This window comes from Pseudophryne corroboree, chromosome 11, assembly GCF_028390025.1.
Source record: "Pseudophryne corroboree isolate aPseCor3 chromosome 11, aPseCor3.hap2, whole genome shotgun sequence".
NCBI classification, from domain to species: Eukaryota; Metazoa; Chordata; class Amphibia; order Anura; family Myobatrachidae; genus Pseudophryne; species Pseudophryne corroboree.
Genome location: NC_086454.1, coordinates 103,100,028 through 103,113,895, shown reverse-complemented (window position 1 = coordinate 103,113,895; position 13,868 = coordinate 103,100,028). Strand labels below are relative to the sequence as shown.

At 48.7% G+C, this 13,868-nt stretch overlaps 1 protein-coding gene across 3 annotated transcripts in view; it reads right to left on the bottom strand.

The window, feature by feature from the left end:
• The window catches only part of TOLLIP (toll interacting protein), a 159,477-nt gene that overhangs the window by 47,551 nt on the left and 98,058 nt on the right, over positions 1–13,868 (bottom strand). For all 3 annotated transcript variants that reach the window (XM_063944694.1, XM_063944695.1, XM_063944696.1), the window contains exon 4: positions 12,089–12,241. In XM_063944694.1, coding sequence (XP_063800764.1) covers positions 12,089–12,241 — 153 coding nt within the window. The remainder of the gene's footprint in view (positions 1–12,088; positions 12,242–13,868) is intronic.

Sequence of the window (13,868 nt, the reverse complement as noted above, 5' to 3'; positions counted from 1 at the left end):
TATCTGTCTAGTTTTTTGTTTAGACGTGACGCCATCATGTCCACCTTTGGTTTTTCCCAACGGTTTACAATCAGGTGGAAGACTTCTGGGTGAAGTCCCCACTCTCCCGGGTGAAGGTCGTGTCTGCTGAGGAAGTCTGCTTCCCAGTTGTCCACTCCCGGAATGAACACTGCTGACAGAGCTATCACATGATTTTCCGCCCAGCGAAGAATCCTTGCAGCTTCTGCCATTGCCCTCCTGCTTCTCGTGCCGCCCTGTCTGTTTACGTGGGCGACTGACGTGATGTTGTCCGATTGGATCAATACCGCCTGACCCTGAAGCAGGGGTTTCGCTTGACTTAGGGCATTGTAAATGGCCCTTAGTTCCAGAATGTTTATATGCTTGACCACAAGCCCTGGAAATTTTTTCCCTGTGTGACTGCCCCCCAGCCTCTCAGGCTGGCGTCCGTGGTCACCAGGACCCAATCCTGAATGCCAAATCTGCGGCCCTCTAGTAGATGAGCACTCTGCAGCCACCACAGAAGAGACACCCTTGTCCTTGTCGACAGGGTTATCCGCTGATGCATCTGAAGATGCGATCCGGACTATTTGTCCAGTAGATCCCACTGAAACGTTCTTGCATGGAATCTTCCGAATGGAATCGCTTCGTAGGAAGCCACCATTTTTCCCAGGACCCTCGTGCACTGATGCACTGACACCTGGCCTGGTTTTAGGAGGTTCCTGACTAGCTCGGATAACTCCCTGGCCTTCTCCTCCGGGAGAAACACCTTTTTCTGGACTGTGTCCAGAATCATTCCTAGGAACAGTAGACGTGTCGTTGGAATCAGCTGCGATTTTGGAATATTTAGGATCCACCCGTGCTGACGTAACACTACCTGAGATAGTGCTACTCCGACTTCTAACTGTTCCCTGGACCTTGCCCTTATCAGGAGATCGTCCAAGTAAGGGATAATTAAGATGCCTTTTCTTCGAAGAAGAATCATCATTTCGGCCATTACCTTGGTAAAGACCTGAGGTGCCGTGGACAACCCAAACGGCAGCGTCTGAAACTGATAATGACAGTTTTGTACTACAAACCTGAGGTACCCTTGGTGAGACGGGTAGATTGGGACGTGGAGATAAGCATCCTTGATGTCCAGAGACACCATATAGTCCCCTTCTTCCAGGTTTGCTATCACCGCTCTGAGTGATTCCATCTTGAATTTGAACCTCTTTATGTAAGTGTTCAGGGATTTTAGATTTAAAATTGGTCTCACCGAACCGTCCGGCTTCGGTACCACAAACAGCGTGGAATAATACCCCTTTCCCTGTTGTAGGAGGGGTACCTTGATTATCACCTGCTGGGAATACAGCTTGTGAATGGCTTCCAAAACTGCCTCCCTGTCGGAGGGAGACTTTGGTAGAGCAGACTTCAGGAACCGGCGAGGGGGAAACGCCTCGAATTCCAGTTTGTACCCCTGCGATACCACCTGTAGAATCCAGGGGTCCACTTGCGAGTGAGCCCACTGCGTGTTGAAATTCTTGAGACGGGCCCCCACCATGTCTGAGTCTGCTTGTAAAGCCCCAGCGTCATGCTGAAGACTTGGCAGAAGCAGGGGAGGGCTTCTGCTCCTGGGAAGCGGCTGCATGGTGCAGTCTTTTTCCCCTTCCTCTGCCCCGGGGCAGGAAGGAATGGCCTTTAGCTCGCTTGTACTTATGGGAACGAAAGGACTGAGTTTGAAAAGACGGTGTCTTTTCCTGCTGATGTGAAGTGACCTGGGGTAAAAAGGTGGATTTTCCAGCCGTTGCCGTGGCCACCAGGTCCGATAGACCAGCCCCAAATAACTCCTCCCCTTTATACGGCAATACTTCCATATGTCGTTTGGAATCCGCATCGCCTGACCACTGTCGCGTCCATAACGCTCTTCTGGCAGAAATGAACATAGCACTTACTCTTGATGCCAGGGTGCAAATATCCCTCTGTGCATCACGCATATATAGTAATGCATCCTTCAAATGCTCTATAGTTAACAGTATATTGTCCCTATCCAGGGTATCAATATTTTCAGTCAGGGAATCCGACCACGCGACGCCAGCACTGCACATCCAGGCTGAAGCGATTGTGGTCGCAGTATAACACCAGTATGTGTGTATATACTTTTAAGAATATTTTCCAGCCTTCTATCTGCTGGTTCTTTGAGGGTGGCCGTATCAGGAGACGGTAACGCTACTTGTTTAGATAAACGTGTGAGCGCCTTATCTACCCTAGGGGGTGTTTCCCAACGTGTCCTAACCTCTAACGGGAAAGGATATAGTGCCAATAATTTTTTAGAAATTAGCAGTTTTTTGTCGGGGGAACCCCACGCTTTATCACACACCTCATTTAACTCATCTGACTCAGGGAAAACTATTGGTAGTTTTTTCACACCCCACATAATACCCTTCTTTGTGGTACTTGTAGTGTCAGAAATGTTCAATGCTTCCTTCATTGCCGTGATCATGTAACGTGTGGCCCTACTGGACATTACGTTTGTCTCCTCACCGTCGACACTAGACTCAGTATCTGTGTCTGGATCTGTGTCGACCCACTGAGGTAACGGGCGTTTTAGGGCCCCTGACGGTGTCTGAGACGCCTGGACAGGCACTAATTGATTTGCCGGCTGTCTCATGTCATCAACCGTTCTTTGCAAAGTGCTGACATTATCACTTAATTCTTTAAATACGATCATCCAGTCAGGTGTCGACTCCCTAGGGGGTGACATCACTAACCCAGGCAATTGCTCCGCCTCCACATCATTTTCCTCCTCATACATGTCGACACACACGTACCGACACACAGCACACACACCGGGAATGCTCTGATAGAGGACAGGACCCCACAAGCCCTTTGGAAAGACAGAGGAGAGTCTGCCAGCACACACCAAGCGCTATATATATATATATACAGGGATAACCTTATATAAGTGTTATTCCCTTATAGCTGCTGTTTATATAGTTTTTAGCTGCCAATAGTGCCCCCCCTTCTCTTTTTTACCCTGATTCAGTAGCAAGTCTGCAGGGGAGAGTCAGGGAGCCGTCCTTACAGCGGAGCTGTGAGGGAAAAATAAGAATTTACTTACCGATAATTCTATTTCTCGGAGTCCGTAGTGGATGCTGGGGTTCCTGAAAGGACCATGGGGAATAGCGGCTCCGCAGGAGACAGGGCACAAAAAGTAAAGCTTTAGGATCAGGTGGTGTGCACTGGCTCCTCCCCCTATGACCCTCCTCCAAGCCTCAGTTAGGATACTGTGCCCGGACGAGCGTACACAATAAGGAAGGATTTATGAATCCCGGGTAAGACTCATACCAGCCACACCAATCACACTGTACAACCTGTGATCTGAACCCAGTTAACAGTATGATAACAGCGGAGCCTCTGAAAGATGGCTCACAACAATAATAACCCGATTTTTGTAACTATGTACAAGTATTGCAGATAATCCGCACTTGGGATGGGCGCCCAGCATCCACTACGGACTCCGAGAAATAGAATTATCGGTAAGTAAATTCTTATTTTCTCTATCGTCCTAGTGGATGCTGGGGTTCCTGAAAGGACCATGGGGATTATACCAAAGCTCCCAAACGGGCGGGAGAGTGCGGATGACTCTGCAGCACCGAATGAGAGAACTCCAGGTCCTCCTTAGCCAGGTTATTAAATTTGTAGGATTTTACAAACGTGTTTGCCCCTGACTAAATAGCCGCTCGGCAAAGTTGTAAAGCCGAGACCCCTCGGGCAGCCGCCCAAGATGAGCCCACCTTCCTTGTGGAATGGGCATTTACATATTTTGGCTGTGGCAGGCCTGCCACAGAATGTGCAAGCTGAATTGTATTACACATCCAACTAGCAAAAGTCTGCTTAGAAGCAAGAGCACCCAGTTTGTTGGGTGCATACAGGATAACAGCAAGTCAGTTTTCCTGACTCCAGCCGTCCTGGAACCTATATTTTCAGGGCCCTGACCACATCTAGCAACTTGGAGTCCTCCAAGTCCCTAGTAGGCGCAAGACACCACAATAAGCTGGTTCAGGTGAAACACTGACACCACCTTAGGGAGAGAACTGGGGACGAGTCCGCAGCTCTGCCCTGTCCGAATGGACAAACAGATATGGGCTTTTTTGAGAAAAAAACCACCAATTTTACACTCGCCTGGTCCAGGCCAGGTCCAAGAGCATGTTCACTTTTCATGTGAGATGCTTCAAATCCACAGATTTGACTGGTTTTAAACCAATGTGTTTTGAGGAATCCCAGAACTACGTTGAGATCCCACAGTGCCACTGGAGGCACAAAAGGGGGTTGTATATGCAATACTCCCTTGACAAACTTCTGGACTTCAGGAACTGAAGCCAATTCTTTCTGGAAGAAAAATCGACAGGGCCGAAATTTGAACCTTAATGGACCCCAATTTGAGGCCCATAGACACCCCTGTTTGCAGGAAATGCAGGAATCGACCGAGTTGAAATTTCTTCGTGGGGCCTTCCTGGCCTCACACCACGCAACATATTTTCGCCACATGTGGTGATAATGTTGTGCGGTCACCTCCTTTCTGGCTTTGACCAGGGTAGGAATGACCTCTTCCTGAATGCCTTTTCCCTTAGGATCCGGCGTTCCACCGCCATGCCGTCAAACGCAGCTGCGGTAAGTCTTGGAACAGACATGGTACTTGCTGAAACAAGTCCCTTCTTAGCGGCAGAGGCCATAAGTCCTCTGTGAGCATCTCTTGAAGTTCCGGGTACCAAGTCCTTCTTGGCCAATCCGGAGCCATGAGTATAGTTCTTACTCCTCTACGTCTTATAATTCTTAGTACCTTAGGTATGAAAAGCAGAGGATGGAACACATACACCGACTGGTACACCCACGGTGTTACCAGAACGTCCACAGCTATTGCCTGAGGGTCTCTTAACCTGGCGCAATACCTGTCCCGTTTTTTGTTCAGACGGGACGCCATCATGTCCACCTTTGGTAATTCCCAACGGTTTACAATCATGTGGAAAACTTCCCCATGAAGTTCCCACTCTGCCGGGTGGAGGTCGTGCCTACTGAGGAAGTCTGCTTCCCAGTTTCCATTCCCGGAATGAAACACTGCTGACAGTGCTATCACGATTTTCCGCCCAGCGAAAAGTCCTTGCAGTTTTTGCCACTGCCCTCCTGCTTCTTGTGCCGCCCTGTCTATTTACGTGGGCGACTGCCGTGATGTTTTATCCCACTGGATCAATACCGGCTGACCTTGAAGCAGAGGTCTTGCTAAGCGTAGAGCATTATAAATTTACCCTTAGCTATATTTATGTGGAGAAAAGTCTCCAGACTTGATCACACTCACTGGAAATTTTTTCCTTGTGTGACTGCTCCCCAGCCTCTCGGGCTGGCCTCCGTGGTCACCAACATCCAAAACTGAATGCCGAATCTGCGGCCCTCTAGAAGATGAGCACTCTGTAACCACCACAGGAGAGACACCCTTGTCCTTGGATATAGGGTTATCCGCTGATGCATCTGAAGATGCGATCCGGACCATTTGTCCAGCAGATCCCACTGAAAAGTTCTTGCATGAAATCTGCCGACTGGAATTGCTTCGAAGGAAGTCACCATTTTTTTACCATGGCCCTTGTGCAATGATGCACTGATTTTAGGAGGTTCCTGACTAGCTCGGATAACTCCCTGGCTTTCTCTTCCGGGAGAAACACCTTTTTCTGGACTGTGTCCAGAATCATCCCTAAGCACAGGAGACTTGTTGTCGGGATCAGCTGCGATTTTGGAATATTTAGAATCCACCCCTGCTGTTGTAACAGTATCCGAGATAGTGCTACTCCGACCTCCAACTGTTCCCTGGACTTTGCCCTTATCAGGAGATCGTCCAAGTAAGGGATAATTAAGACGCCTTTTCTTCGAAGAAGAACCATCATTTCGGCCATTACCTTGGTAAAGACCCGGGGTGCCGTGGACAATCCAAACGGCAGCGTCTGAAACTGATAGTGACAGTTCTGTACCACGAACCTGAGGTACCCTTAGTGATAAGGGCAAATTTGGGACATGGAGGTAAGCATCCCTGATGTCTCGGGACACCATATAGTCCCCTTCTTCCCGGTTCGTTATCACTGCTCTGAGTGACTCCATCTTGATTTGAACCTTTGTAAGTGTTCAAATTTTTTTAGATTTAGAATAGGTCTCACCTAGCCTTCTGGCTTCAGTACCACAATATAGTGTGGAATAATACCCCTTTTCTTGTTGTAGGAGGGGTAATTTAATTATCACCTGCTGGGTATACAGCTCGTGAATTGTTTCCCATACTGCATCCTTGTCGGAGGGAGACCTTGGTAAAGCAGACTTCAGGAGCCTGCGCAGGGGAAACGTCTCGACATTCCAATCTGTACCCCTGGGATACTACTTGTAGGATCCAGGGGTCCTGTACGGTCTCAGCGTCCTGCTGAGAGCTTGTCAGAAGCGGTGGAACGCTTCTGTTCCTGGGAATGGGCTGCCTGCTGCAGTCTTCTTCCCTATCCTCTATCCCTGGGCAGATATGACTCTTATAGGGACGAAAGGACTGAAGCTGAAAAGACGGTGTCTTTTTCTGCAGAGATGTGACTTAGGGTAAAAACGGTGGATTTTCCAGCAGTTGCCGTGGCCACCAGGTCCGATGGACCGACCCCAAATAACTCCTCTTCCTTTATACGGCAATACACCTTTGTGCCGTTTGGAATCTGCATCACCTGACCACTGTCGTGTCCATAAACATCTTCTGGCAGATATGAACATCGCACTTACTCTTGATGCCAGAGTGCAAATATCCCTCTGTGCATCTCGCATATATAGAAATGCATCCTTTAAATGCTCTATAGTCAATAAAATACTGTCCCTGTCAAGGGTATCAATATTTTTAGTCAGGGAATCCGACCAAGCCACCCCAGCTCTGCACATCCAGGCTGAGGCGATCGCTGGTCGCAGTATAACACCAGTATGTGTGTATATACTTTTTATGATATTTTCCAGCCTCCTGTCAGCTGGCTCCTTGAGGACGGCCCTATCTATAGACGGTACCGCCACTTGTTCTGATAAGCGTGTGAGCGCCTTATCCACCCTAAGGGGTGTTTCCCAACGCGCCCTAACTTCTGGCGGGAAAGGGTATACCGCCCATATTTTCTATCGGGGGGAACCCACGCATCATCACACACTTCATTTAATTTATCTGATTCAGGAAAAACTACGGTAGTTTTTTCACATCCCACATAATACCCTCTTTTGTGGTACTTGTAGTATCAGAAATATGTAACACCTCCTTCATTGCCCTTAACGTGTGGCCCTAATAAGGAATACGTTTGTTTATTCACCGTCGACACTGGATTCAGTGTCCCTGTCTGTGTCTGTGTCGACCGACTAAAGTAAACGGGCGTTTTAAAACCCCTGACGGTGTTTTTGAGACGTCTGGACCGGTACTAATTGTTTGTCGGCCGTCTCATGTCGTCAACCGACCTTGCCGCGTGTTGACATTATCACGTAATTCCCTAAATAAGCCATCCATTCCGGTGTCGACTCCCTAGAGAGTGACATCACCATTACAGGCAATTTCTCCGCCTCCTCACCAACATCGTCCTCATACATGTCGACACACACGTACCGACACACAGCACACACACAGGGAATGCTCTGATAGAGGACAGGACCCACTAGCCCTTTGGAGAGACAGAGGGAGAGTTTGCCAGCACACACCAAAAACGCTATAATTATATAGGGACAACCTTATATAAGTGTTTTCCCTTATAGCATCTTTTTTATATATTTCTAACGCCAAATTAGTGCCCCCCCTCTCTGTTTTAACCCTGTTTCTGTAGTGCAGTGCAGGGGAGAGCCTGGGAGCCTTCCCTCCAGCCTTTCTGTGAGGGAAAATGGCGCTGTGTGCTGAGGAGATAGGCCCCGCCCCTTTTTCGGCGGCCTCGTCTCCCGCTCTTAACGGATTCTGGCAGGGGTTAAATATCTCCATATAGCCCCCGGAGGCTATATGTGAGGTATTTTTAGCCAAAAATAGGTTTTCATTGCCTCCCAGGGCGCCCCCCTCCCAGCGCCCTGCACCCTCAGTGACTGCCGTGTGAAGTGTGCCGAGAGGAAATGGCGCACAGCTGCAGTGCTGTGCGCTACCTTAAGAAGACTGAGGAGTCTTCATGCCGCCGATTCTGGACCTTCTTCTTGTTTCAGCATCTGCAAGGGGGCCGGCGGCGAGGCTCCGGTGACCATCCAGGCTGTACCTGTGATCGTCCCTCTGGAGCTAATGTCCAGTAGCCAAAGAAGCCAATCCATCCTGCACGCAGGTGAGTTCACTTCTTCTCCCCTAAGTCCCTCGTTGCAGTGATCCTGTTGCCAGCAGGACTCACTGTAAAATAAAAAACCTAAGCTAAACTTTTCTAAGCAGCTCTTTAGGAGAGCCACCTAGATTGCACCCTTCTCGGCCGGGCACAAAAATCTAACTGAGGCTTGGAGGAGGGTCATAGGGGGAGGAGCCAGTGCACACCACCTGATCCTAAAGCTTTACTTTTTGTGCCCTGTCTCCTGCGGAGCCGCTATTCCCCATGGTCCTTTCAGGAACCCCAGCATCCACTAGGACGATAGAGAAATGGCGCTTGTGTGCTGAGGAGATAGGCTCCGCCCCTTCACGACGTCCTTATCTCCCGCTTTTTCTGTAAAAAATGGCAGGGGTTAAAATACATCCATATAGCCCCAGAGCTATATGTGATGTATTCTTTAGCCAATCTAAGGTATATCATGTTATATTGCGTCTCAGGGCGCTCCCCCCCCAGCGCCCTGCACCCTCAGTGACCGGAGTGTGAAGTGTGCTGAGAGCAATGGCGCACAGCTGCGGTGCTGTGCGCTACCTTAGTCTGAAGACAGGATCGTCTTCTGCCGCCGATTTCACCGGACCTCTTCGCTCTTCTGGCTCTGTAAGGGTGCCGGCGGCGCGGCTCCGGGACCCATCCAGGCTGAACCTGTGATCGTCCCTCTGGAGCTAATGTCCAGTAGCCTAAGAAACCCGATCCACTCTGCACGCAGGTGAGTCCGTTTCTTCTCCCCTTAGTCCCACGATGCAGTGAGCCTGTTGCCAGCAGGACTCACTGAAAATAAAAAACCTAAAATATACTTTTATTCTAAGCAGCTCAGGAGAGCCACCTAGCCTGCACCCTTCTCGTTCGGGCACAAAAATCTAACTGGGGCTTGGAGGAGGGTCATAGGGGGAGGAGCCAGTGCACACCACCTGATCCTAAAGCTTTTATTCTTGTGCCCTGTCTCCTGCGGAGCCGCTATTCCCCATGGTCCTTACGGAGTCCCAGCATCCACTAGGACGTCAGAGAAACTATTGGTAGCTTTTTCTCCCCAAACATAATACCCTTTTTTGAGGTACCTGGGTTTATATCAGAAATGTGTAAAACCTCTTTCATTGCCTCAATCATGCAACGAATGGCCCTAGTGGACATTAAATTTGACTCATCGTCGTCGACACTGGTATCAGTATTCGTGTCGACATCTGTGTCTGCCATCTGAGGTAGTGGGTGTTTTAGAGCCCCTGATGGCCTTTAAATTGCCTGGGCAGGCACGAGCTGAGAAACCGGCTGTCCCGCATTTGGCATGTCGTCAAATTTTTTATGTAAGGAGTCGACACTTGCACGTAATTCTTTCCATAAGTCCATCCACTCAGGTGTCTGCCCCGCAGGGGGTGACATCACATTTATAGGCATCTGCTCCGCCTCCACATAAGTCTCCTCATCAAACATGTCGACACAGCCGTACCGACACACCACACACACACACACAGGGAATGCTCTTAAAGGAGACAGGACCCCACAAAAGCCCTTTGGGGAGACAGAGAGAGAGTATGCCAGCACACACCAGAGCGCTATATAATGCAGGGACTAACTGAATTATGTCCCCTATAGCTGCTATAATATTTACTGCGCCTCAAATTTGTGCCCCCCCTCTCTTTTTTACCCTTTTCTGTAGTGTAGACTGCAGGGGAGAGTCAGGGTGCTTCCTTCCAGCGGAACTGTGAGGGAGAAATGGCGCCAGTGTGCTGAGGAAGATGGCTCCGCCCCTTTTTGGCGGACTTTTCTCCCGCTTTTTTCTGTATTGTGGCATGGGTAATTACCACATATATAGCCTCTGGGGCTATATATTGTGGTTATTTTGCCAGCCAAGGTGATTTTATTGCTGCTCAGGGCGCCCCCCCCCCAGCGCCCTGCACCCTCAGTGACCGGAGTGTGAAGTGTGTATGAGGAGCAATGGCGCACAGCTGCAGTGCTGTGCGCTACCTTGGTGAAGACTGAAGTCTTCTGCCGCCGATTTTTACCGGACCATCTTCTTGCTTCTGGCTCTGTAAGGGGGACGGCGGCGCGGCTCCGGGAACGAACACCAAGGACGGGTCCTGCGGTCGATCCCTCTGGAGCTAATGGTGTCCAGTAGCCTAAGAAGCCCAAGCTAGCTGCAAGCAGGTAGGTTCGCTTCTTCTCCCCTTAGTCCCTCGTTGCAGTGAGCCTGTTGCCAGCAGGTCTCACTGTAAAATAAAAAACCTAACATATACTTTCTTTCTAGGAGCTCAGGAGAGCCCCTAGTGTGCATCCAGCTCGGCCGGGCACAGAAATCTAACTGAGGTCTGGAGGAGGGGCATAGAGGGAGGAGCCAGTGCACACCAGGTAGTACCAAATCTTTCTTATAGTGTGCCCAGTCTCCTGCGGAGCCCGTCTATTCCCCATGGTCCTTACGGAGTCCCCAGCATCCACTAGGACGTCAGAGAAATAAGAATTGGTTTAGAGAGAAAACCTGACCTGCGCCCATGCCCTGGTGATCTAGTGGGATCGCCTGTATCCACAGTGTCCACCGGCAGCGCGCGCGGCCCGCCTCCCACTGACCGCACCGGATCGCGATAAAGACCGGGTCCCGCAAGCGGGACCCACTTACCACCTCCCGAAGCGCGGCCACGCGATCCTGGAGAGCCCCAGCCGTGTGTGTCTAACGTGAAGAAAACCGGAGCCTCCACTGTAGGTACCCGGCAACCAGGGCTCGGGAGTGTACAGCGCCGCTGGGGAGAGCTGAAGCTGCAGCAGTGAATGTCACAAGACATTTACCACCACTGCTGCCCTTGAAGTCTTCACTTTTTACCTCCTAAAAAGCTTTTCTTAGGGCTGCTTGGAGCAGCCCCTGTTAAGTGCCTGCTTACTGCAGCACCAACTTACAAAACTGAGCTCCTGTGCAGGGAGGCGGGGTTATAGAGGAGGCGGTGCTGTACATTCTGGGAACAATCAAAGCTTTGAGCCTGTTGGTGCCTCGGATCAAGGTCCTACTCTACACCCCATTGTCCAATCCTTGTGGAGCCCAGTGGAGCCCGCAACAGAAATTACGTATTTCGAAATATCTGGATACTCAACCTGTATTAGTATATTGTGCCCGGTCGCGTTTGCCTGCAGTCCTCTCCCTGTACGTCCCTGCAGTGGATACGCGGATGGGATTGCAGCAAAACACTGTCTGCTTCTCCTTCAGGAAGTTCATATTCTCAGATGAATGCAATTAGTCCTGCAGAGTAATAGTTGGCTTTTTGTTCTAACTAAAGAGCACCCGTCTGCTCTCTCTGCAGTGCTCGGAGAGTCTGAGTCAGGTTAAATGGATACTCTAATGCACAGGTTCTCAAACTCGGTCCTCAGGACCCCACACGGTGCATGTTTTGCAGGTCTCCTCACAGAATCACAAGTGAAATAATTAGCTCCACCTGTGGACCTTTTAAAATGTGTCTGTGAGTAATTAATACACCTGTGCACTTGCTGGGTTACCTGCAAAACATGCACTGTGTGGGGTCCTGAGGACCGAGTTTGAGAACCCCTGCTCTAATGTATTAACAATGTATAAATTAAATACCATGGGATTACTATGAAATAGGTCAAAAGGGAGATGAAATACCTTATTCCTACAGGAAGCTACCCAAAAATCAAGTACTAAAATATATGAATTCTACAGTTCTTTCCAGTGTTAGATTTATATAGGAAATTGTTAAATGTAAAAGGATATCACCACCACATTGTACTCCCTTACACTCAGAGTACACCCTCACCGTGTAGGACATCACAAGGTTAATCATGCCTTCCTTGTCATCTCCTTGTCTCCCACTTAGACTGAACCATTCATCCACAACCTTCCCCTCCTTCAGTGTTTCCGGGATAGTAATGTGTGTCCATGCAATGCGGTCGTCCATGGAGAAAGCCCTCTGTGTGGCAGGAGAAACAACAGTTAGCTATGAGATCTGGCTTAAGCCCTAGTTACCATCACGACCAAATCATTACTGCTAGTTTCAGCCAGCATTCATCCACAACACATTAGTCTCAGGCAGATGTATTATCCCAATGGATGCACTGACAGCGAAAGAAAATTTCCAAAACTATCCAGAAAATCCATTACTGCTAATGAAACTATTATGGGATACAGCCCAAGTTATCTATGATGGAAGCATGTATCTCTAACACCCATTGATCTTACATCATGTGTGAATTATTGGGGAGATACATGTAGAAGAAAACAAGGAAGTGACAAAGGTTTTTAAGCAACAACCTCAACCATTTTTAACTATCTACAATTATAGCATCTCTCTCTTTATTTATATATATATATATATATATATATTAGATAGAGATAGATAGATAGATAGATAGATAAAGATAGATAGATAGATAGATAGATAGATAGATAGATAGATAGATAGAGACACACACACACACACACACACACACACACACACACACACACACACTTTGTTATGTTACGGCCTTTTTCCAAATTGGAATAAATTCATGATTTCCCTCAAAATTCTACACACAATACCCCCATAATGACAACTTGAAAAAAGTTTTTGGGGAGATTTTTGCAAATTTATTAAAAATAAAAAAACTAAGATCACATGTACATAAGTATACACAGCCTTTGCTCAATACTTTGCTGATGCACCTTTGGTAGCAATTACAGCCTCAAATGTTTTTGAATATGATGCCACAAGCTTGGCACACCTACCTTTGGGCAGTTTCGCCCATTCCTCTTTGTAGCACCTCTCAAGCTCTCAAGTTGGATGGAAATCATCAGTGCACAGCCATTTCCAAATCTCTCCAGAGATGTTCAATTGGATTCAAGTCTGGGCTCTGGCTTGGCCACTCAAGGACATTCACAGAGTTGTCCTGAAGCCACTCCTTTGATATCTTGGCTGTATGCTTAGTTTTGTTGTCCTGCTGAAAGATGAACCATTGCCCCAGTCTGAGGTCAAGAGCGCTCTGAAGCAGGTTTTCATCCAGGACGTCTCTGTACATTGCTGCATTCATCTTTCCCTCTATCCTGACTAGTCTCCCAGTTCCTGCTGCTAAAAAACATCCCCACAGAAACATGCTGCCACCACCATGCTTCACTGTAGGGATGGCATTCACGCCGAAGAGTTCAATCTTTGTCTCATCAGACCAGAGAATTTTATTTCTCATGGTCTGAGAGTCCATCAGGTGCATTTTGCAAACTCCAGACGGGCTGCCATGTGCTTTTAACTAAGGAGTGGCTTCCGTCTGGTGACTCTACCATACAGGCCTGATTGGCGGATTGCTGCAGAGATGGTTGTCCTTCTAGAATGTTCTTCTCTCTCCACAGAGGAATGCTGTAGCTCTGACAGAGTGACCATCGGGTTCTTGGTCACCTCCCTGACTAGGGCTCTTCTCCCCCGATTGCTCAGTTTAGATGGTCGGCCAGCTCTAGGAAGAGTCCTGGTGGTTCTGAACTTCTTCCATTTTGCGGATGATTGAGGCCATTGTGCTCATTGGGACTTTCAAAGCAGCAGATACTTTTCTGTACCCTTCTCCAGATTT